The 23,092-nt window shown below is 31.3% G+C and overlaps 1 protein-coding gene across 2 annotated transcripts; it reads left to right on the top strand.

Annotated features, from left to right (window-relative positions):
* Positions 1–267: 267 nt before the first annotated feature.
* LOC127173796 (neuropeptide FF receptor 1) lies at positions 268–22,620 on the top strand. 2 transcript variants are annotated; one of them, XM_051123768.1, is made up of 4 exons: positions 268–463; positions 8,027–8,353; positions 16,694–16,793; positions 21,564–22,620. In XM_051123768.1, exons 1-4 carry the CDS (start codon positions 439–441, stop codon positions 22,345–22,347), a joined length of 1,236 nt encoding a protein of 411 aa, XP_050979725.1. In that variant the 5' UTR covers positions 268–438; the 3' UTR covers positions 22,348–22,620. The 2 variants fall into 2 exon arrangements, with proteins under 2 accessions (XP_050979725.1, XP_050979723.1); XM_051123766.1 differs by having other exon boundaries at positions 8,021–8,353.
* Positions 22,621–23,092: the final 472 nt, after the last annotated feature.

Below are 23,092 nucleotides of genomic sequence, written 5' to 3'. Positions count from 1 at the left end.
ATATTATATTACATTATTTTATATTTTATTGTGAATTTTTATGCATTACAATCAATTTCGTCTCTAAGGCGCGTCGCCGTTGCGCGGACTAAGCGCATTTGATTGATGAGCAGAATTTTTTTATAAACAAGCAATAATATTTGAGAAGTTACAGAGTTGCTGATTCTCTCTCTCTCTCTCTCTCTTTTACACACACACAGAGACATATAATAGAGTAACTCTGCTTCTCTCTGTGTGTCAGTCGTATCGCGCAGTGCGGTTCGAGCATCTGAGCAGGAATGTGTCTGAATGTATCGACATTTGATGAGTGTTATTTTAGCACTTCGCATTTATCTGAGGAACCCATTAGCACGTGATATAATTAATGAGCGCCAGGATTGAGCTCTGATGTGTGTATTATCAACAGTGTCAGTCGTTTACTGACATAAAGCAAAACAGATGCAGGATCCGCACACTTTACCAGGTAAGAACTTTTCATATCTTTATACACAACTTCCATAATAGCATCTGTAGATATAACTTTAATAATAATAATATCTACACATCTAACTTCTAGCATCATGACACTATCCGACAGCATTGTACAAAGCACACGTGAGATTTCCATTTACTTTTTTATTGCATATTTATGTATTGTAAGGAAGTAAATCAGTGTTCTATATAAATGCATAACATATGTTAAATGTACTGTTATTAGATATGTTTGTACACTCTCAAAATGTAAAAACATAAAACACAAACAGCACCTTTAGAGGTAATTAACCTCAAAACATACTAATATACAATACTGTTCATCTTTGTACTGTATCCACCTGTAAGCTCCTATGGCAGTTTATAGAAGGGAATTCGTATGCATTATTCCTGTATACATTATACATGACAGCAGAGGAGATTAACAGGCTCAGGCACTCTTTGATGCTCTCAGACTGATCAGAACATGTTGTAATGTGTTTGGATTCTCTGCTATCAACAGTGATGTTACAGATGTTACTGGTGCCCAGCAGGAATCACAGGCTGATAAAGAATGCCCAGGAATTTTGCGATTCAGCATCAATGTTTTAAGTTTAAAATGATGCATAATGCATAAGGGAAAGAGCATAATTTAGGTGCACTGCATGACTGATCACCATGTTTTACATTATTGCATATTTTGCAGTTTGCTTCAGTGTGGAGATGTAAAGCTGCATATAAGCCAGACTTAAGCCTGCTCTGACCCACCAATATCAATACAGCTGTTAACTGCTGTGTAAATGCATTGATGCCACCCCTGAGCAGCATTTAACAATCTGTGGAAAGACACCTCAATGCCGCTTTAAATTTGCTTCTGTGCTGCCTTTGCCATGTAAACCAAAGCTGAGTTAAGGCTGCTTTGTGTCTGCTCAAAATTAGGTGTAATAGCACAATCCCACATTAAAGCCAGACTAAAATATGCCTGCTCAGACTCACCTCAGCCACTAGTATCAAAGTCTTCAGTTGTAATTACTGTGTAAATGCATTTATGCCACCTCTGAGCAGCATTAAATAGTTTGTGTAAAGACTCCTAAATGCCTCTTCAGAGCTTCTGCACCAGCTTTGCATTGTAAACTAAAGCCATTTTTTACACAGCCAAGTTAAAGCTGCTTTGTGCCTGCTCAAATTCAGTGTAAAGAGGTAATTCTGCATCAAGTCTAGACTAAATTAAGCCTGCTCAGACCCACCTCAGCCCCTACTATCAAAATGCATATATTTGTTAATTTCTGTGGAAATGCAATTATGCCACCTCTAAACAGCATTATACAGTCTGTGTAAAGACACCTAAATGCCGCTTCAGATGCGCTTCTGTGCCACATTTGCATTGTAAACTAAAGCCATTTTTACACAGCTGAGTTAAGGCTGCTAGAATTCAGTGTAAACGCACAATACCGAATAAAAGCCAGTCTAAATTAAGCCTGCTCTGACCTACCTTAGCCCCTTCGATCAACATATACAGTTGTAGTTGTTGTGTAAATGCATTTATGCCACCTCTGAGCAGTCTGCGTAAAGACACCTCAATGCTGCTTCAGAAGCGCTTCTGTGCCAGCTTTAAATGTAAACTAAAGGCCTCTTTACATTACTGAATTAATTGCTTTGTGCCTGCTAAAAATTCAGTGTTAAGATGCAATGCAGCATAAAAGCCAGACTAAATTAAGCCTGCTCAGACCCACCTCAGCTCCTACTATCAAAATGCATATATTTGTTAATTGCTGTGGAAATGCAATTATGCCACCTCTAAACAGCATTATACAGTCTGTGTAAAAACACCTAAATGCCACTTCAGATGCGCTTCTGTGCCACCTTTGCATTGTAAACTAAAGACCTCTTTACACAGCCGAATTAAGGTTGCTTTGTGCCTGCCAAAAGGTACTGTGTAAAGATGCAATGCTGCATAAAAGCCAGACTAAATTAAGCCTGCTCAGACCCACCTCAGCTCCTAGTATCAAAATATATAGTTGTAATTGCTATGGAAATACATTTATGCCACCTCTGAGCAGCATTAAATAGTCATTGTAAAGACATCTAAATGCCACTTCAAAAGCACTACTGTGCCACCTTTGCAGTGTAAACTAAAGGCCTCTTTAGACAGCAAAGTTAAGGCTGCTTTGTGCCTGCTCAAAATTTAGTACAAAGATGCAATGCTGCATCAAATCCAGACTAAATTAAGCCTGATCAGACCCACCTTGCCCTCTAGTTTTAAAATATGCAGTTGTAATTGTTGTGTAACATGCATAAGATACCTAATGCCACCTCTGAGCAGCATTAAACAGTCTGTGGAAAGACACCTAAATGTCGCTTTAGAAGTGCTTTGTGTCTGTTCAAAATTGGGTGTAATTGCACAATGCCACATCAAAGACAGACTAAAATATGCTTGCTCAGACCCACCTCAGCCACTACTATCAAAATCTACAGTTGTAATTGCTGTGGAAATACATTTATGCCACCTCTGAGCAGCAATAATCTGTGTAAAGACACCTAAATGCCTCAAAAGCACTTCTTTGCCACCTTTGCAGTGTAAATTATACCCTTTTAGTCGACCAAGAACCCTTACGAAAAAGACGTTTATTTAAGTGTGCTATTAGTATACTTCTTTTGAACTAAAAAATAGGAAAGTATAATTTCAGTCTACTTTTTATGTACTTCTCGGAAATGTGCTTTATGTACTTTTCAGAAATATACTTAAAATTACATTTAAGTATACTTGACTTAATTTTTTGTCATGTTATGTTTTTAAACTAAAAATAGGAAAGTATACTTTGTCTACTTTTATGTACTTCTCAGATATATATTTAAAATGACATTTAAGTGTACTTGACTTAAAAAGTCTTATTATATTTGAGCAATATTGTTCTCAGAGAATCCATGTTTTCATTGCTATATGGTAGGGGGCGCTATTACACATCTTCTGTACAGAATTTCCAAAACACAAGCGAAGAAGAAATTGAACCAACAGATGCCTCCACATGTTTTTAAAATGTGACCCATGAAGCTAGAATGAAATGTTTTTGTTTACAAGCAGCTGCCCTGTTCTTTCTTTTAATATTTTGTATGTTCAGATATTCATATAAAACAAAATATATACAAATTAATACCTAAATAGGGACATAGTAGTATACGTAAAGCATGATGTAAAGTTTACTTAAAGAAAACGTACGAGTATACTTGCAGTATAAAACTACTAAACTAGTAGTTTACTGAGACTATACTATATAAGTGTACTAAAAATGCTACAAGTGTTTAATTAGTAAACTATCAGTATACCTGTAAGTTCACTTTTAGTATAGCTGCAGTACAAACTAAAACAGAGATAAAAAATAGTTGTGTACTCAAAGTCTACTACACTGTAAAAAATAAAAAACACAATTTGTTGAGTCAGCTTAAAATAATTTGTTACCCTGCTGCCTTAAAATTTGAAGTTCAGTCAACTAAAGTTAAGTCAACTTGAAATGTTAAGTTGTACTAGGTAACAACTTTATATTTGTGTTTGCTAAACTTAACAGATGGGTAAGCTGCCTTAAAAGTTTAAGTTGATTCAACTCAAATATCTAAGTTGTCACTTAGTATAATTTAACATTTCAAGCTGAATAAACTTTTTTTTTTTTGAGTTGACTGAACTGGCAACCAGGTTACAAATTATTTCAAGTTGACTCAGCAAGTTGTTTTTTACAGTGTACTTTTATACCCAAAGTATACCTAAATGTATATTTTTATATACTAGAAAGTGGACCAATTTAGTCCCAAGGAGTGTACAAGTATACTACTAGTACACTGACATTTGTATACTTACTACGTAAAGTATACTTAATAATATACTTGAACTTTACTTAAGTATACTTCTGGGAAGCTATGGCATTTAGGTGTTTTTGCACATGCATGTAAAGTTTCATTCTTTTTGTCACCTGCATCACTTGATATCACCTGTGATAGTCTGATGACATGAACTGAGAATCTTAGCTAGCAGGGTTACCATGACAGACGCAGAGGAGAGACACGCTGCGTCTGAGATTCACGCTCAAGCAACTGAGCTAAACATGTTTCCGAGTGTCAGAAGCAATAGGTGAGACATTTCTCTGGTTCCCATGGCGATGAATAATTAAAAAGGGAACGAGAGTGCAATAACACTCATTGACAGAGGGCCAAATTAACCTGCCCACTGGCACTCGTGACACTAATCAAATACTTCCAAACCATCATCTGTCTCTGGCATCAGTTCCACCGAAGACACAACACGTTCAGAAAACGTTCAGTCCACATATGCCTAGCAGCTGTTTTAACGCATGCGATGAATCTCTGCGCAGGTGAATCTGAAATAACCACTGCAGGCCCGAGACGGATTCCTTGCTGATTAGCACTAAACGGACAGCACACAGAGCCCTCGCTGTCACTCAATTCCAGCTATTAAACTCATTTAGGGAGCATCGACGGCCGTGTGCTCGCCGTGGGAAGTAGATTTAATTCAAGCTGTAGCTCAGAGAGTTAAAGAACACGAAAGGAAGCCCAGGAGACGCTGACATGCAGCAGGTTAAAGTGCAAACCTGTTTATCTGAGCTCCAGCTACAAACCCTGTGAGAAAACGCCGAGGCTAAGCTCATCTCAAACACTATTACACGGCAAAATAGGTTTAGCACACAGTATCTGAGCATGAAAATATTTATATTACATTGGGCAGAGGCTTTTATATAAAATGACAAACACTGCACCACTGAAGCTACACATTTATTCATGCATTTCCTGGAAATCGAAACTATGATCTTGGTGCAAGTCGATTTGCATTGTTTTGAGGTTTAAATAAAATAAAATAAAATAAAATAAAATAAAATAAAAAATATACATGTAATTTATTTGTTTATTTGATGATTAATTTAAATGTATGAAATATAAATAAATAATTAAAATGGTAAATACACTTTAATAATTTGTATTCAGTTTAATGTATATATATATATATTAAATGTGTACTTTTTAATAAATAAAAAATACATTTATATAATCCAAATATTGATGAAGTTTAATATATATTTTATATAATATAATAGAATTTTTAAACACATTTTGTAGTAATTAGGTCAAATATTATGAGTGTTTTTAGAGTCATTAGTGTTATGATACTTATACAACTTGTTAAGTGCGACCTTAACCTTAACAGTTTCAGAACAGCACCACCAAGTGTTTGTAAAAGCATGCAAATTTGCTTATTACTGAAAATCCTTGGCCTACAGCCTTGGCTCTGCTTTCTATAGACTCCTTTTGTCCTTAGCAATATAATATCATCCATCTTTCCAAGGTCAGCCATGTTGCCTGTCTGTTATGTTGATGTAGAGTTAATCTTCAGACCTTACCGGTCAACAGAGAGGCTGGACTATGCTTATGCATCGGCATATTAAAATGAAATGTAATATATGTCACTGGGATGAGCGGCCTTGAGGCGCAAGGTAGAAATTAATGTCACATCTGCGCATAACCCGTAAAACAGTCGGTATAAAATTAAACTACTGTTCTTTTTACTCTGATCTCAATTTAAATGATTTGCCTTCAGCTTCTGGTCACGTAATTGCTGCTCGCAGCCACTTTTATATATTACAGCCTATTTAAAGACTGATAAGAGTGAAGGACCTTCACAGTTTAATTTAATGCTTTTTTTAAACTCAGCAGAATCTTCTCCACAATTACAGCAGTTATTGCAAAAAGGTATTTTTGTCTTGTTTTCCAGTACCAGTATCTAAGGGTCATAAAAAGGGATTTGCAAGCATCAAATAAATGAATGAATAAATAAATAAATAAAGTTACAGGCTTAAAATTATATTAAAATGTTTTTTTCAGAATGTATCCCATTTAAAATGCATTTTTTTCTAAGTAAAAATATTGACTTTCATTTCATTTTGTCCCATACTTGGGATAAAATATAATCAAATTTAGTATAATGCCTTTTTCTTTCATTTTCTTCATTTCATTTCAGGCCATTTTTACATAAATATACAGTATCTGTTACTCTGAATGACGATGGAACATTATTTCACCCTTTCACCCTTTATTTTGGCTTTTTCAACATAATTTGTACTTTTTTTTAAATAATTGTGTCATTTTATTGGGGATCATTTTGATGTACGTCTTAATGTCTACATTTAGTCTTATAATTATCACTTCATATAATTTTGTCTTTTTATCTCGTAATTTTAACCTTTTAAACATAATGTTTACTTTTTATCCTATAATTGTGACTTAGTATGTCATAATTTTTTTATCATAATTATTACTTTTTGATATTGTAATTTTGACTTTTTCAATTTATTTTTAATTTTTATTTGATAATTATGGTATTTTATAAGTCATTTTATTGGGATAATTTTGATGTATATCCTAATGTCTACTTTTAGTCTTATAATTATCACTTCATATAATTTTGTCTTTTTTATCTCATAATTGTAACCTTTTAAACATAATTTTTACTTTTTATTTAGTAATTGTGGCATTTCATGCTAATTATTTCATGCTAAATTTCTGCTTTTTATCCTATAATTAGTAGAGTTAGTATGTCATAATTTCGTTTTTTTAATCATAATTATTACTTTGTCATACTTCTGACTTTTTAATCTTATAATTATAATTTTTCTACATTGTTTGGACTTTTTTAACTTGTAATTTTGCCTTTTTCAACATAATTTTTACTTTTTTCTTTTTATAATTGTGGTATTTTATGCCATTTTAATTTTGATGTATGTCCTAATGTCTACATTTAGTCTTATAATTATGACTTAGTATGTCATAATTTTAAGTTTTTTCTCATAACTAAAATGTTTTGGCATTATTTTATCTTTTTTATCTCGTAATTTTAACCTTTTAAACATAATTTTTACTTCTTTATTTAGTAATTGTGGTATTTCATGCTAATTTTTGGGTATAATTTCAACATGTCTCTAAATTTTTACTTTTTATCTTAGTATGTCATAATTTAGATTTTTTTAAATCATAATTATTACTTTTTGATAATGGCTTCTACTTTTTATCTTATCATTATTAATTTTTATGCTCATTCACAAAGTATCATGAATAAATATAAACAGTAGATGTATTTTGTTACAGTAAATTATTCAAAATATTAAATGCTTTCTGTGTACATGAAATCACTTTTGCTAATTTAATTTGATGCCAAAATTAAACGTTTAGTCTTTGACACCTAAACACTGAAATTAACACACATTTAATGCAAAATGACATGAGATGTCTTGTTTTCTGAAAAATCTGTCAAAATGCATTGAGTTGATGAAAAACCAACTTGATTCGAAGGGAAAACAAGATTATTTTTCTAACCCCGCAGGCAGATATTGGTCTAGTTTTCAGCATAAACACAATTTTGATGCATTTTTCAGAAAACAAGACATTGGATCTCAAATAAATGTGTCTTGATTTATAAATGTTTCAATATTAGTGTTGAAAAACAAGACAAAAATGCATTGATTTGCTGCAAGAATTCTCAGAAATTTCTGAGCATGGATCTCTCTGTTCTCAGTCTTAGATTTGGAAACTCTCTCACCAATGGATCTCAGCTTCTTCTACAGCGAGAATATCAGTATTAACCCCACCACCTTCTTCAACGACAGCCGGAACCTCACCTTCTTACCGTTCTACCAGCATTCCCTGGCCGTGGCCTCCGTCATTATCCTGGCCTACGTGCTCATCTTCTTGCTGTGCATGCTGGGAAACATCCTGGTGTGCTTCATCGTGCTGAAAAACAGGCAGATGAGAACCGTCACCAATATCTTCATACTCAACCTGGCCATCAGCGACCTGTTGGTGGGCATCTTATGCCTTCCCATCACGCTGGTGGACAATCTGATCACAGGTAAATGCACTTCAGATGCATCAGGTTAAATTTATTGTGTCTGGAGGAGCTTTAATGTACCTGGAGAGAGTTTATCTGGTAGTATTCACATGCATCTCCATGCTGCCATCTTCATGAAGACTCTGCAGCCAATCAGCAGAGCCGAGGATGTCATGTGACTCATCACTCTTTTACAAAACATGAGTCTGTTTCATGCTTTAAGAGCCGAGGTCTCTTAAACATAAAGTTAATGTAAGAATAACCTGAGGAATATTTCCAGATGAACTCTCACTGGACTGAAGCAGCTTGGCTTTACTTGATTCTCCATGAATCATTTTTTAGAAAAATCTGTGAGTGTCACCTTTACGAAAAAGAAGTTTCGCTACAAGTATACTTCTTTTAAACTAAAAACAGGGAAGTATACTTTCAGTCTACATTTTATTCATATACTTTAAATGACATTTAAGTATACTTGACTTATACTTAGGAAAAAGTCTAAATATATTTTGTTTTTTAATGTTTTTTTTTCTTATTTATGAAACTTACCCGCATTCAAGTGTTTATAAAAGAGAAAGCTTGAAGCTAGAATAAAATGTTTTGTTTACCAGCAATACTCTGTTCTTTCTTTTGATGTTTTGTAAGGTAAGATATTCATATAACAAAAAATATACAAATTAATACCTGAATAGGGACATAGAAGCATACTTAAAGTATAATGTAAAGTTCACTTAAAGAAAACTTATATATAGTATAGTATACTTGCAGTAAAAAACTACTAAACTAGTAGTTTACTGAGACAGTTTACTAAAAATGCTACAAGTATTTAATTAGTAAACTACCAGTATGAAACTACTAAACTAGTAGTTTACTGAGAGTTTACTAAAAATGCTACAAGTATTTAATTAGTAAACTACCAGTATGAAACTACTAAACTAGTAGTTTACTGAGAGTTTACTAAAAATGCTACAAGTATTTAATTAGTAAACTACCAGTATGAAACTACTAAACTAGTAGTTTACTGAGACAGTTTACTAAAAATGCTACAAGTATTTAATTAGTGAATTACCAGTATAAAAGTACTAAATTCGTAGTTTACTGAGACTATACTTCAAAGTGTACTAAAATGCTACAAGTATTTAATTAGTAAACTATCAGTATAAAACTGTTAAACTAGTAGTTTACTGAGACTATACTAAGTGTACTAAAATGCTACAAGTATTTAATTAGTAAACTATCAGTATAAAACTGCTAAACTAGTAGTTTGAGACTGACTTCAAAGTTTACTAAAAATGCTACAAGTATTTAATTAGTAAACTACCAGTATGAAACTACTAAACTAGTAGTTTACTGAGACAGTTTACTAAAAATGCTACAAGTATTTAATTAGTGAATTACCAGTATAAAAGTACTAAATTCGTAGTTTACTGAGACTATACTTCAAAGTGTACTAAAATGCTACAAGTATTTAATTAGTAAACTATCAGTATAAAACTGTTAAACTAGTAGTTTACTGAGACTATACTTCAAAGTGTACTAAAATGCTACAAGTATTTAATTAGTAAACTATCAGTATAAAACTACTAAACTAGTAGTTTACTGAGACTATACTTCAAAGTCTACTATAAATGCTACAAGTATTTAATTAGTAAACTACCAGTATGAAACTACTAAACTAGTAGTTTACTGAGACTTTACTAAAAAAAATGCTACAAGTATTTAATTAGTAAACTACCAGTATGAAACTACTAAACTAGTAGTTTACTGAGACAGTTTACTAAAAATGCTACAAGTATTTAATTAGTAAATTACCAGTATAAAACTACTAAACTAGTAGTTTACTGAGACTATACTTCAAAGTGTACTAAAATGCTACAAGTATTTAATTAGTAAACTATCAGTATTAAACTACTAAACTAGTAGTTTACTGAGACTATACTTCAAAGTGTACTAAAATGCTACAAGTATTTAATTAGTAAACTATCAGTATAAAACTGCTAAACTAGTAGTTTACTGAGACAGTTTACTAAAAATGCTACAAGTATTTAATTAGTAAATTACCAGTATAAAAGTACTAAATTCGTAGTTTACTGAGACTATACTTCAAAGTGTACTAAAATGCTACAAGTATTTAATTAGTAAACTACCAGTATAAAACTACTAAACTAGTAGTTTACTGAGACAGTTTACTAAAAATGCTACAAGTATTTAATTAGTAAACTACCAGTATGAAAATACTAAACTAGTAGTTTACTGAGAGTTTACTAATAATGCTACAAGTATTTAATTAGTAAACTACCAGTATGAAACTACTAAACTAGTAGTTTACTGAGACAGTTTACTAAAAATGCTACAAGTATTTAATTAGTAAATTACCAGTATAAAAGTACTAAATTCGTAGTTTACTGAGACTATACTTCAAAGTGTACTAGAAATGCTACAAGTATTTAATTAGTAAACTATCAGAATAAAACTACTACAGTAGTAGTTTACTGAGACAGTGTACTAAAATGCTACAAGTATTTAATTAGTAAATTACCAGTATAAAAGTACTAAATTCGTAGTTTACTGAGACTATACTTCAAAGTGTACTAAAATGCTACAAGTATTTAATTAGTAAACTATCAGTATAAAACTGTTAAACTAGTAGTTTACTGAGACTATACTTCGAAGTGTACTAGAAATGCTACAAGTATTTAATTAGTAAACTATCAGTATAAAACTGCTAAACTAGTAGTTTACTGAGAGTTTACTAAAAATGCTACAAGTATTTAATTAGTAAACTACCAGTATGAAACTACTAAACTAGTAGTTTACTGAGACAGTTTACTAAAAATGCTACAAGTATTTAATTAGTGAATTACCAGTATAAAAGTACTAAATTCGTAGTTTACTGAGACTATACTTCAAAGTGTACTAAAATGCTACAAGTATTTAATTAGTAAACTATCAGTATAAAACTGTTAAACTAGTAGTTTACTGAGACTATACTTCGAAGTGTACTAGAAATGCTACAAGTATTTAATTAGTAAACTATCAGAATAAAACTACTACAGTACGTAGTTTACTGAGACTATACTTCAAAGTCTACTATAAATGCTACAAGTATTTAATTAGTAAACTACCAGTATGAAACTACTAAACTAGTAGTTTACTGAGAGTTTACTAAAAATGCTACAAGTATTTAATTAGTAAACTACCAGTATGAAACTACTAAACTAGTAGTTTACTGAGACAGTTTACTAAAAATGCTACAAGTATTTAATTAGTAAATTACCAGTATAAAAGTACTAAATTCGTAGTTTACTGAGACTATACTTCAAAGTGTACTAAAATGCTACAAGTATTTAATTAGTAAACTATCAGTATTAAACTACTAAACTAGTCTGAGACTATACTTCAAAGTGTACTAAAATGCTACAAGTATTTAATTAGTAAACTATCAGTATAAAACTGCTAAACTAGTAGTTTACTGAGACAGTTTACTAAAAATGCTACAAGTATTTAATTAGTAAATTACCAGTATAAAAGTACTAAATTCGTAGTTTACTGAGACTATACTTCAAAGTGTACTAAAATGCTACAAGTATTTAATTAGTAAACTATCAGTATAAAACTACTAAACTAGTAGTTTACTGAGACTATACTTCGAAGTGTACTAGAAATGCTACAAGTATTTAATTAGTAAACTATCAGAATAAAACTACTACAGTAGTAGTTTACTTTGACAGTGTACTAAAATGCTACAAGTATTTAATTAGTAAATTACCAGTATAAAAGTACTAAATTCGTAGTTTACTGAGACTATACTTCAAAGTCTACTATAAATGCTACAAGTATTTAATTAGTAAACTACCAGTATGAAACTACTGAACTAGTAGTTTACTGAGACAGTTTACTAAAAATGCTACAAGTATTTAATTAGTAAACTACCAGTATGAAACTACTAAACTAGTAGTTTACTGAGACAGTTTACTAAAAATGCTACAAGTATTTAATTAGTAAATTACCAGTATAAAAGTACTAAATTCATAGTTTACTGAGACTATACTTCAAAGTGTACTAAAATGCTACAAGTATTTAATTAGTAAACTATCAGTATAAAACTACTAAACTAGTAGTTTACTGAGACTATACTTCGAAGTGTACTAGAAATGCTACAAGTATTTAATTAGTAAACTACCAATATAAAACTACTAAACTAGTAGTTTACTGAGACTATACTTCAAAGTGTACTAAAATGCTACAAGTATTTAATTAGTAAATTACCAGTATAAAAAAGTACTAAATTCGTAGTTTACTGAGACTATACTTCAAAGTCTACTATAAATGCTACAAGTATTTAATTAGTAAACTACCAGTATGAAACTACTAAACTAGTAGTTTACTGAGACAGTTTACTAAAAATGCTACAAGTATTTAATTAGTAAATTACCAGTATAAAAGTACTAAATTCGTAGTTTACTGAGACTATACTTCAAAGTGTACTATAAATGCTACAAGTATTTAATTAGTAAACTATCAGAATAAAACTACTACAGTAGTAATTTACTTTGACAGTGTACTGAAATGCTACAAGTATTTAATTAATAAATTACCAGTATAAAAGTACCAAACTAGTAGTTTACTGATACTATACTTCAAAGTGTACTAAAAATGCTACAAGTATTTAATTAGTAAACTACCAGTATATCCCTACTAAACAAGTAGTTTACTGAGACCATACTTTGAAGTGTACTAAAAATGTTTCAAGCATTTAATTAGTAAACCACCAGTATAAAACGACTAAACTAGTAGTTTACTGAGACTATACTACAAAGTGTACTAGAAATGCTACAAGTATTTAATTAGTAAACTACCAGTATAAACCTCCTAAAGTAGTAGTTTACTGAGACCATACTTCAAAGTGTGCTAGAAATGCTACAAGTATTTAATTAGTAAATTACCAGTATAAAACTACTAAACTAGTAGTTTACTGAGACTATACTTCAAAGTAACAAAAATGCTACAAGTATTTAATTAGTAAACTACCAGTACCAGTTCACTGTTAGTATAGTTGCAGTACAAACTAAAATCATAGATGTAGAACTAGTTGTGTACTCAGAGTTTACTACTGTTATACTTAAAAGTATATTTTATATACAAGAAAGTGGGCCAATTTAGTCCCAAAGAGTATTGATAAACGGTGTACACTTACAAATATACTACTAGTACACTGATATTTGTATACTTATTACATAAAGTATACTCAAAAATATACTTGAACTTTCTTAAGTATATAAAATAAACTTGAAGTGTACTTCCTTTTGGTAAGGCAAATCTGATCATCAGGATCTTTTGAGAAACATTTGTTTCCAGAAGCTTTACTTTCACTGTTCCTCAGTGGAGGAATGATCTTCCCAAGCCTCCAAAACATCTCACATCTTTTGAGGAACGTTTATTTGTTCATCTCTCAATCATCATTGGATTCCTTTGTATTTTATTGGAGATATTATTGGAGATACAGAGTGACCTCTAACATTGCAAAGATCTCATTGATTTACAAGCATCACTTTTTGATCATGAAATTAATCATTCAAATGTAATAATTATGCACAGTCTCTGGATAAATTTAAGCTATTTTTTCTTTATATTTTCAGAATATATGAGCCATAAAAGCCTGATGCATTTCTGAATGAACTTTTTTTTTTAAAGATTTCTCTGGTTATTGAATCGTTGTGGTTGTCGGTACATTTCAGTCATTTATGGCGGGTGCTGAAGAAAAGCTGTGATTTTAGAAGCAGGAGCACTTACACAGGATTTGTGCGCCTGTTGCATAAGGAACACACTACCTTTGTGTTTCCGTGCATTCATTACTGTCAAAGTAAAATGAAAACAGGAGGAAAACAGCAGAAGAAAAGTAATGTGGGGCTTTTAAAGCGGTTCACGGCACACCGCGTCTTTGTGCCCAGACTGCAGACTGCAGGAGTCAACAACGGTTCAGCAAATGTAAACATGAATCATCACAAGTGTTTGTTTGCATGATGTCAGCATTATACACTGTTGACTCAGATTAAAGCCTTTGCTGTTCAACATTTGCATTCAGACCATGTGTTGTGAAAAGCAACCATATGCCATCTGATTTATTGACTTAACACCCAATGAGATCATTAAAATCTAATTCATTTAGACTAATCTGTTGAACATGTAATGACATTTAACATTGTTTCTGCTGTCAATGTTGTGAGACACAAAAAATTGTCTAGTCAGATATTTAATATTAACCCTCACACATTTTGCATTAAACTTTAATTATAAGTGAAATCAGAATCGAGAATTGTTTTATATTAAATGCGGCAACAATTTTGTTTTTCTGCAGCTGCAGGATCTTAAATGAAGAAAATTAATGTCAGTGCAAATGTTGTTTTAAAACAGTCATTAGTGCTGGAGTCCAGGTGTTCCATCTCAGATATTTAAACAAACAAAACATTTATTTCTATTATTATTATTATTTAACCAACATACAAAACCTCTACAAGTAAAACCTTAAGTATTAATTTTTAGAACAACAAATTAAAGACTTATCATGAACTAATTATATTTCAGTAATAATATTACTGTAAAGACAAATCAGTAATTAGTACCTTTGGCCGTAATTTTTACTTATTTATATCATATTTAAAATTTTAAGCCATAATTTTGATTTGCAGATCTTGTCATTTTGACTTTGTCAACATAATTTTTACATTTTATTTAATTATTGTGGTATTTTATGTTGATTTTTTGGGGGGATAATTTTATCTTATACACTGACCAAAATTATAAACGCTACACTTTGTTAGATGTTAGTGAGCACTTCTCCTTTGCCGAGATAATCCATCCATCTCACAGGTGTGGCATATCAAGATGCTGATTAGACAGCATGATTATTGCACAGGTGTGCATTAGGCTGGCGTCAATAAAAGGCCACTCTAAAATGTGCAGTTTTATTGTATTGGGGGGGTCCAGGGGGGTCCGGTGAGTATGCTGGCCATGCAAGAACTGGGATGTTTTCAGCTTCCAGGAATTGTGTACAGATCCTTGCAACATGGGGCCGTGCATTATCATGCTGCAACATGAGGTGATGGTCGTGGATGAATGGCACAACAATGGGCCTGAGGATCTCGTCACGGTATCTCTGTGCATTCAAAATGGCATCAATAAAATGCACCTGTGTTCGTTGTCCATAACATACACCTGCCCATACCATAACCCCACCGCCACCATGGGCCACTCGATCCACAACGTTGACATCAGCAAACCGCTCACCCACACGACGCCATACACGCTGTCTGCCATCTGCCCTGTACAGTGAAAACCGGGATTCATCCGTGAAGAGAACACCTCTCCAAAGTGCCAAAGAGCATTTGCCCACTCGAGTCGATTTTTATGATGAACTAACACAGATTTAGACAGATTTGTGAACAATATTTGAGAGAAATAGGCCTTTTGTGTACATAGAAAAAGTCTTAGATCTTTGACTTCAGCTCATGAAAAATGGGGACAAAAACAAAAGTGTTGCATTTATTATTTTGGTCGGTGTAGTTACAACTTTTTCAACATAATTCTTACTTTTTATTTAATTTATTAAATTTTTTAATTTTTTTATTTTGACACATGTCCTAATTTCTACATTTTATCTTAGAATAAAGACTTAGCATTTTGTAATTTTGAAGGTTTTTTTTTTAATCATAACTGTTACTTTTTGGCATAATTTTGACTTTTTCAACATAATTCTTACTTTTTATTTAATAATTGTGGTATTTTGTCTTTTTTATTTTTGGATCATTTTGACATATGTCCTAATTTCTTACTTTTTGGTATAATTTTGACTTTTTAATCTCATAATTGTGACTTTTTAAACATTATTCTTACTTTCTATTTAATAATTATGGCATTTTATTTCAACATATGTCCTTATTTCTACTTTTTAATCTCATAGTTATGACATTTTTATTTAACAAATATATTTTATGTTGATTTTGTTGATGATTTCAACTTTTATGACAATTTCTACTTTGTAAACATGAATTTTTATGTCATAACTGACATGGATTTAGGGAAGTTACTGATACCATGTTTTTATTTTAACACTCAATTTCTATGGTTCCACGTTTTTATTTGATCACACCATTCGTGAAGTATCATAAGTGGTTTATTCACTCAATAAATAAATATAAACACCACATTTGTCTCTTTTATCCCCCTAGTTTTGAAGTATGTAGTTACTTTGAATTAGAGGTTATGAATTCATCTCACATTGGGTCGTGAGCTGGATCTGTGCGTGTGTTCGTGTGTGTTTAGCTGTACATAAGCACTCTTCTCTCTGTCATTATGTTGTCTCAGGGTGGCCGTTTGATGTGGTGATCTGTAAAATGAGTGGACTCGTCCAGGGAGCTTCGGTCTCGGCATCTGTCTTCACGCTGGTGGCCATCGCTGTGGAAAGGTTAATAACTCTCACCCTCTCCTGCATTTCACATGAATACAAACAAGCAACATCATTCACTCGCTGTCTGTGACCCGCTGAGACAGAATGACACGTTTACCAATCTCATCTGTGCTACTGTACACGCAAAACCAGCTCCGCTCAGTCATTCTGGCATCTTTGTGTGTGACTTCAGTTAATAACGGAGCCAAAAAAATCATTGTTTTGTCATCATTTACTCACCCTCATGTCTTTCCAAACCCGTACGACGCTCTCTCTCTCTCTTCTGTGGAACACAAAAATATTCAGCTCTCATATAAATACTGCTATAAAACTTACGTATCTGACACTGACAATCAATTAATCAATAAAACAGTCATCATTTCTCCTTTTTATCTTATAATTATGACTTCTTATGTCATAATTATGACATCATAATTTCAACCTTTTTTTTCTCATAATTATGACTTTTTGTCATAATTTTATAATTCAGATTTTTTGGCTTGATTTTATGATCCCATAATTTATCCCAAACTTTGACTTTTCGATAATGTACATTTTTTTGTCATCATTTTTACATAACCTTTTATCTTATAATCTTGATCTTTCATGCCATAATTATGACTTCTTTCCCATAATTATGACTTTTTGTCTTAATTTCAGACTTTATAATCTCTTTATAATTTTGTAACTTTTCAATCCCATCATTTTGAGTTTTTAATAATTATGATATTTGATGTTGATTTTTTATGACTTTGAATGTTTTTGTCATAATTATAATTTAGTCCTAATTTTATCTTATAATTATGACTTAGTATGTTGTAATTTTGAGTGGTTTTTTTTACATAATTATTACTTTTGGGCATAATTTATTTAATAAAAAATAATGTAAGACTTTCTAATCTCATAGTTTTAAATTTTCAATCCCATAATTTTTATTTTTTATTTAATAATTGTGATATTTGATGTTGATTTTTTTTCTGACTTTTATGTCATAATTATAACTTAGTATGGCATAGTCATAATATTTACTTTTCAGTTCCATAATTATGACTTCCTAAATTTAGAATTTTGTCTTTTATTTAGTAATTGTGATGTTTTATTTAATTATAATTATTTAAATTATACATTTAAAAAGTAAAAAATTATGAGACTGAAAACTATGAGAAAAACACTGAATTTATGACATCATAACTATAAAATAAAAAGTAGAATAAAAAGTTTTTTAACTTTTTATTTTATAATTATGATGTCATAAATTAAATGTTTTTCTCATCATTTCAATCTCATAATTTTTACTTTTTAAATGTGTAATTTTTATTTTGATAATTGTGGGGTTTCTTTAAGAATTGAATATTTTTTGTCATTTTAATCTCATAATTCTGATTTTTTTGGGCATAATTTTGATTGAATGATTCCATAATTTAAACTTTTTAAACGTATAGATTTGATTTTCTATTTAATAATGTAATATTTTATGTAAATGTTTCAATAATGTAAATTTTTTGTCATAATTTCTTATAATCTAGATCTTTTATGCCAGAATTATGATGTATTTCCCATAATTATGTTTTTCTAATCTCATAGTTTTTTTATTTTTTTCATCATAATTTTTTTAAATTTAATAACTGTGAGGTTATATGTTAATTTTTTGGATAATTTTGATAATGGATAATGTCCTAATTTCTACATTTTATCTTATAATTATGACTTAGTATGTCATAATTTTTTATTTAATAATTATGATATTTGTTGTATGTCATAATTATATTTTAGTATGGCGTAGTCATATTTTTTTTCAATTCCATAATTATGACTTCTTAAATTTAGAATTTTGTCTTTTTATTTAGTAATTGTGATCTTTCTTTTAAATCTTTTTGATTAATTTGTAGTTTTTTTTTCTTTTTTCATTTTTTCATTTTTTTTATTTTATAATTATGACGTCATAAATTCAATGTTTTTCTTATAATTTCAATCTCATAATTTTTACTTCTTAAATGTGTAATTTTTATTTAATAATTGTTTTTTTAATAATTTAATATTTTTGTCATTTTAATCTCATAATTCAGATTTTTTACATTTTGTTGGTCTGTGTCATATTTTCTTTTTTTTATTTTATAATTATGACGTCATAAATTCAATGGTTTTCCAATAATTTTTTTAATCTTATAATTTAATATATTTTTTACATGTGTAATTTTAATAATTTAATAATTGTGTTTATTAATAATTTAATATTTTTGTCATTTTAATGTCATAATTTAGATTTTTTAAATTTTGTTGCTCTATGCCATATTTCCTTTTTTATTTTATAATGATGACATCATAAATTCAACAGTTTTCTAATCATTTTCAATCTCATATTTTTTTATTTTTAAATGTATAATTTTAATCATTTAATAATTGTGTTTTTTTAATAATTAAATATTTTTGGTCATTTTAGTCTCATCATTGCAACTTACCAAAGCATGTTTTTTTGTTTGTTTTTTTAGTTTAGAGTAATATGAACTACAGCTATAAAGCTTCGGTTTGGTCACTGACAGATGTAGTTACAATGTGCTTGTATTGTTTGAAAAAGAACAACAGGTGAACCTAAAAAATCCATTTGTGTTTCACAAAAAGCAGCGTTAAGTAGAATCTGACAGCTGGTGTCAATGAGAGCGCCGTTCTTCCTTCACATTCACACATTATGTCACATATTGAACAGAGCTGTGATTTCCAGGCTGGAGCGGCGTCTGTGAGTCGCCCACAGTCTGTACATGTTGTACACAGAAACTGAAATTGTTGGGTTGAATCCGATCATTGGCTCGTCCTCGACCTGCATGAGTCAGTGAGCGTTCGGCTTTTGTAATCAGTCCATCAGCTTGATTGTAAGGCGATGCAGTAGGTTACAATAATTTAACGATTTAAGAGAAGTCAAATCTCTGAGGTCGACTTCATCTTTTTTCAGCCTCTAAACTCATTTCCGCCACATTTACCTTATAATTGATTTATCATCTCCTAATTTCGAATACCGATTTTTTGTGTCTCATAATTATGATTTAGTGTGTCATACTTTTGATTTTTTTATCTCATAAATTGATTTGATTGAATTTCTGGAGTATTATAACTTCACTTTTTGATGTATTAATCTTAACATTTTAACTTTTATCATAATTTCATTATTTTGATTAATTAATTAAGTGACTATTTAATAATTATGACATTTTATGTGATCTTAATTTTTTATCTCATTATTATCATGTCATAGTCATGAAAATATTAAGTTTTTGTCATAATTTAGATTTTTGGTATGGCATATTTTTACTTTTTCAATCCCATAATTATGACCTTGTCATAATTTGGATTTTTTTTTTTTTTTGATTATTTAATCTAATAATTTTTACTATTTTAAATCTCATAAATTTGATTTTATTTCCAACTTTTTGTCATAATTTGGAATTTTTATCTTATAATTTGGAATTTTTCTCAGTTATGATTTAGTATGTAATAATTTTGACTTTCTAATCTCATAATTAGTTTTTTATGATCATTTAAATCTCATAATTTCATTTTTTGATTATACATTTTTTGTCATACATTTGACTTTTTAATCTCATAATTTAGATGCATTTATTTCAGAATTTGTATTTTTTAATATAATATTTTTACTTTTTCAATCACATGATTATGACCTTGTCATCATTTGGATTTTTTTTTTTTTTTTTTTTTTTTTTGATTATTTAATCTCATAATTTTTACTATTTTAAATCTCATAAATTTGATTTTATTTTCAACTTTTTGTCATACTTTGGACTTTTTATGTCTTAATTTGGAATTTCTCTTAATTATGATTTAGTATGTCATAATTTTTTTAAATATACATTTCTGTCATACATTTGACTTTTTAATCTCATAATTTAGATGTATTTATTTCAGAATTGCATTTTTAATCTCATATTTTTACTTTTTCAATCCCATGATTATGACCTTGTCATCATTTGGATTTTTTTTTTTTTTTTTGATTATTTGATCTCATAATTTTTTACTATTTTAAATCTCATAAATTTGATTTTATTTTCAACTTTTTGTCATAATTTGGACTTTTTATCTCATTATTTGGAGTTTTTCTCAATTATGATTTAGTATGTAATAATTTTGACTTTCTAATCTCATAATTACATTTTTGTGATCATTTAAATCTCATAATTTCATTTTTTAATTATACATTTTTTGTCATACATTTGACTTTTTAATCTCAGAATTTAGATGTATTTATTTCAGAATTGTATTTTTTAATCTCATATTTTTACTTTTTCAATCCCATGATTATGACCTTGTCATCATTTGGATTTTTTTTTTAATTATTATTATTATTTAATCTCATAATTTGTACTATTTTAAATCTCATAAATTTGATTTCATTTTCAACTTTTTGTCATAATTTGGACTTTTTATATCATATATGATTTAGTACGTCATAATTTCATTTTTTTGTGATAATTTAAATTTGTATTATTATTATTATTATAATTAATTTTTTTTTTATAAATATACATTTTAGTCATACATTTGACTTTTAGTCTCATACTTCAGATTTATTTATTTCAGAATTGTATTTTTTAATCTCATATTTAAAATGTTCTGATTTTTTATTGTATTTGTTTTGTTATAATTTTGATTATTTAATCTCATAAATGTCAACTTTTTGTCATAATTTGGACATCTCAATCTAAGTATTGTAGTTTACCCATGCATGATTTTTTTCTCCTGTCCAGTATGCTCAGACAATCTCGGTCTCCTGCGTTCCAGGTTCCGCTGCATCGTGTATCCGTTCCAGCGTAAGCTGACGCGGCGTCAGGCCATCATCACCATCGCCTTCATCTGGGCTCTGGCCGTCGCCATCATGTGTCCGTCCGCCGTCACTCTGACCGTCTCGCAGGACGTCCTGCACTTCACGGTGGACGAGCACAACGTGACGTCCCCGCTCTACACCTGCTGGGAGGCCTGGCCCGACCAGAGCATGAGGAAGATCTACACCACCGTCCTGTTCTCGCACATCTACCTGGCTCCGGTCACGGTCATCGTCATCATGTACACGCGCATCGCCGTCAAGCTGGTCAAACCGCCGGCGTCCATCCGCGACGCGCACGCCGAGGACGAGAGCCGGCGTGTTTTCCGCAGGAAGCTGCGCGTGGTGAACATGCTTCTGATGGTGGCGCTGCTCTTCACCGTCTCCTGGCTGCCGCTGTGGATCCTCATGTTGCTGACGGACTACGGCAACCTGTCGGCCGCTCAGCTGGACCTGGTGGCCGTCTACGTCTTCCCGTTCGCCCACTGGCTGGCCTTCTTCAACAGCAGCGTCAACCCCATCGTGTACGGCTACTTCAACGAGAACTTCCGGCGCGGCTTTCAGGCGGCGTTTAAGATGGGCCTGTGTCTGGTGGACGAGCCGCCGCAGCCCAGACGCAACGGCACGTGGAAACACAACCGCGTGTTTGCGGACAGAGACGGGCCGAACGCTCAGGGGAACGGCAGGAGAGAGTTCTGCAGCGGACAGCAGCGCGACGAGCTGGTGCTCGAGGATCTGGACTGAAGGAGCGTCATGAGACACTTACAAACCCTCAAGAAGACTCCTGTAAAAACACTGCACACACACACACACACAGCAGGACAGTAGGGCTGCACGGTTTGGGGAAAAAAAGGGCGATGTTTCTGATACCAGGATTGAAATTTAAAAAAGGCTTTTTGTTTTTAAAAACTCCAGGTTTGATGTGTTTAACTGCACAATTTGACCCTAATTGTATTATTGTAATACTAATATGTTGTTGTTGTTGTTATTATTACTTAATGTTTTACTGTAAAACAACAAAGATCTACTATTTAAGAAAAACATAAAAACAATAATAACTACATTATTATTATTATTATTATTATTATTATTATTATTATTAAGATATGAAAACAGCAGATAAAGCATCACTATTATTATCTCACATACTTATTATTATTATTCTTCTTCTTCTTTTTTTTTATTCCGTCCGTACAATTTCGGCGCGTAACTCGTCCCGCAGTTTTTGTCACAGACCCATGAAACGGGCGTCAAATCGTGCGGCCTATACGGGAATGGTGTGCTATGACTTTTATAAGCGATCGGGTGTACGATGTTCGCCCCATGGGCGAAAAATCAGCCGAAAAATTCCCATAGACTTAACATTGGGGCCAACTTTGAGGGGTCGTAGCGCCGAGCGAGAATTTCATAGAAACATGTGATTCACCACATTTGGAGGGCTGGCAAGCTGTGCGAGAACATACCTCACAATGGGGTATAAGTTGTACCC

This window comes from Labeo rohita, chromosome 12 (genome assembly GCF_022985175.1).
Source record: "Labeo rohita strain BAU-BD-2019 chromosome 12, IGBB_LRoh.1.0, whole genome shotgun sequence".
Lineage (NCBI taxonomy): Eukaryota > Metazoa > Chordata > Actinopteri > Cypriniformes > Cyprinidae > Labeo > Labeo rohita.
Note: the sequence above shows the minus strand (reverse complement) of the source record. Positions and strands in the feature narration are given on the sequence as shown.

What these genes read in the sequence shown, in the direction of transcription:
- LOC127173796 (XM_051123766.1), top strand. Translation starts at nt 439, where the DNA reads ATGCAGGATCCGCACACTTTACCAG. An exon ending in GGTGGACAATCTGATCACAG is followed by an intron (nt 8,354 to 16,693) that starts GTAAATGCACTT and finishes ATGTTGTCTCAG; the next exon opens with GGTGGCCGTTTGATGTGGTG. An exon ending in GTGGCCATCGCTGTGGAAAG is followed by an intron (nt 16,794 to 21,563) that starts GTTAATAACTCT and finishes CCTGCGTTCCAG; the next exon opens with GTTCCGCTGCATCGTGTATC.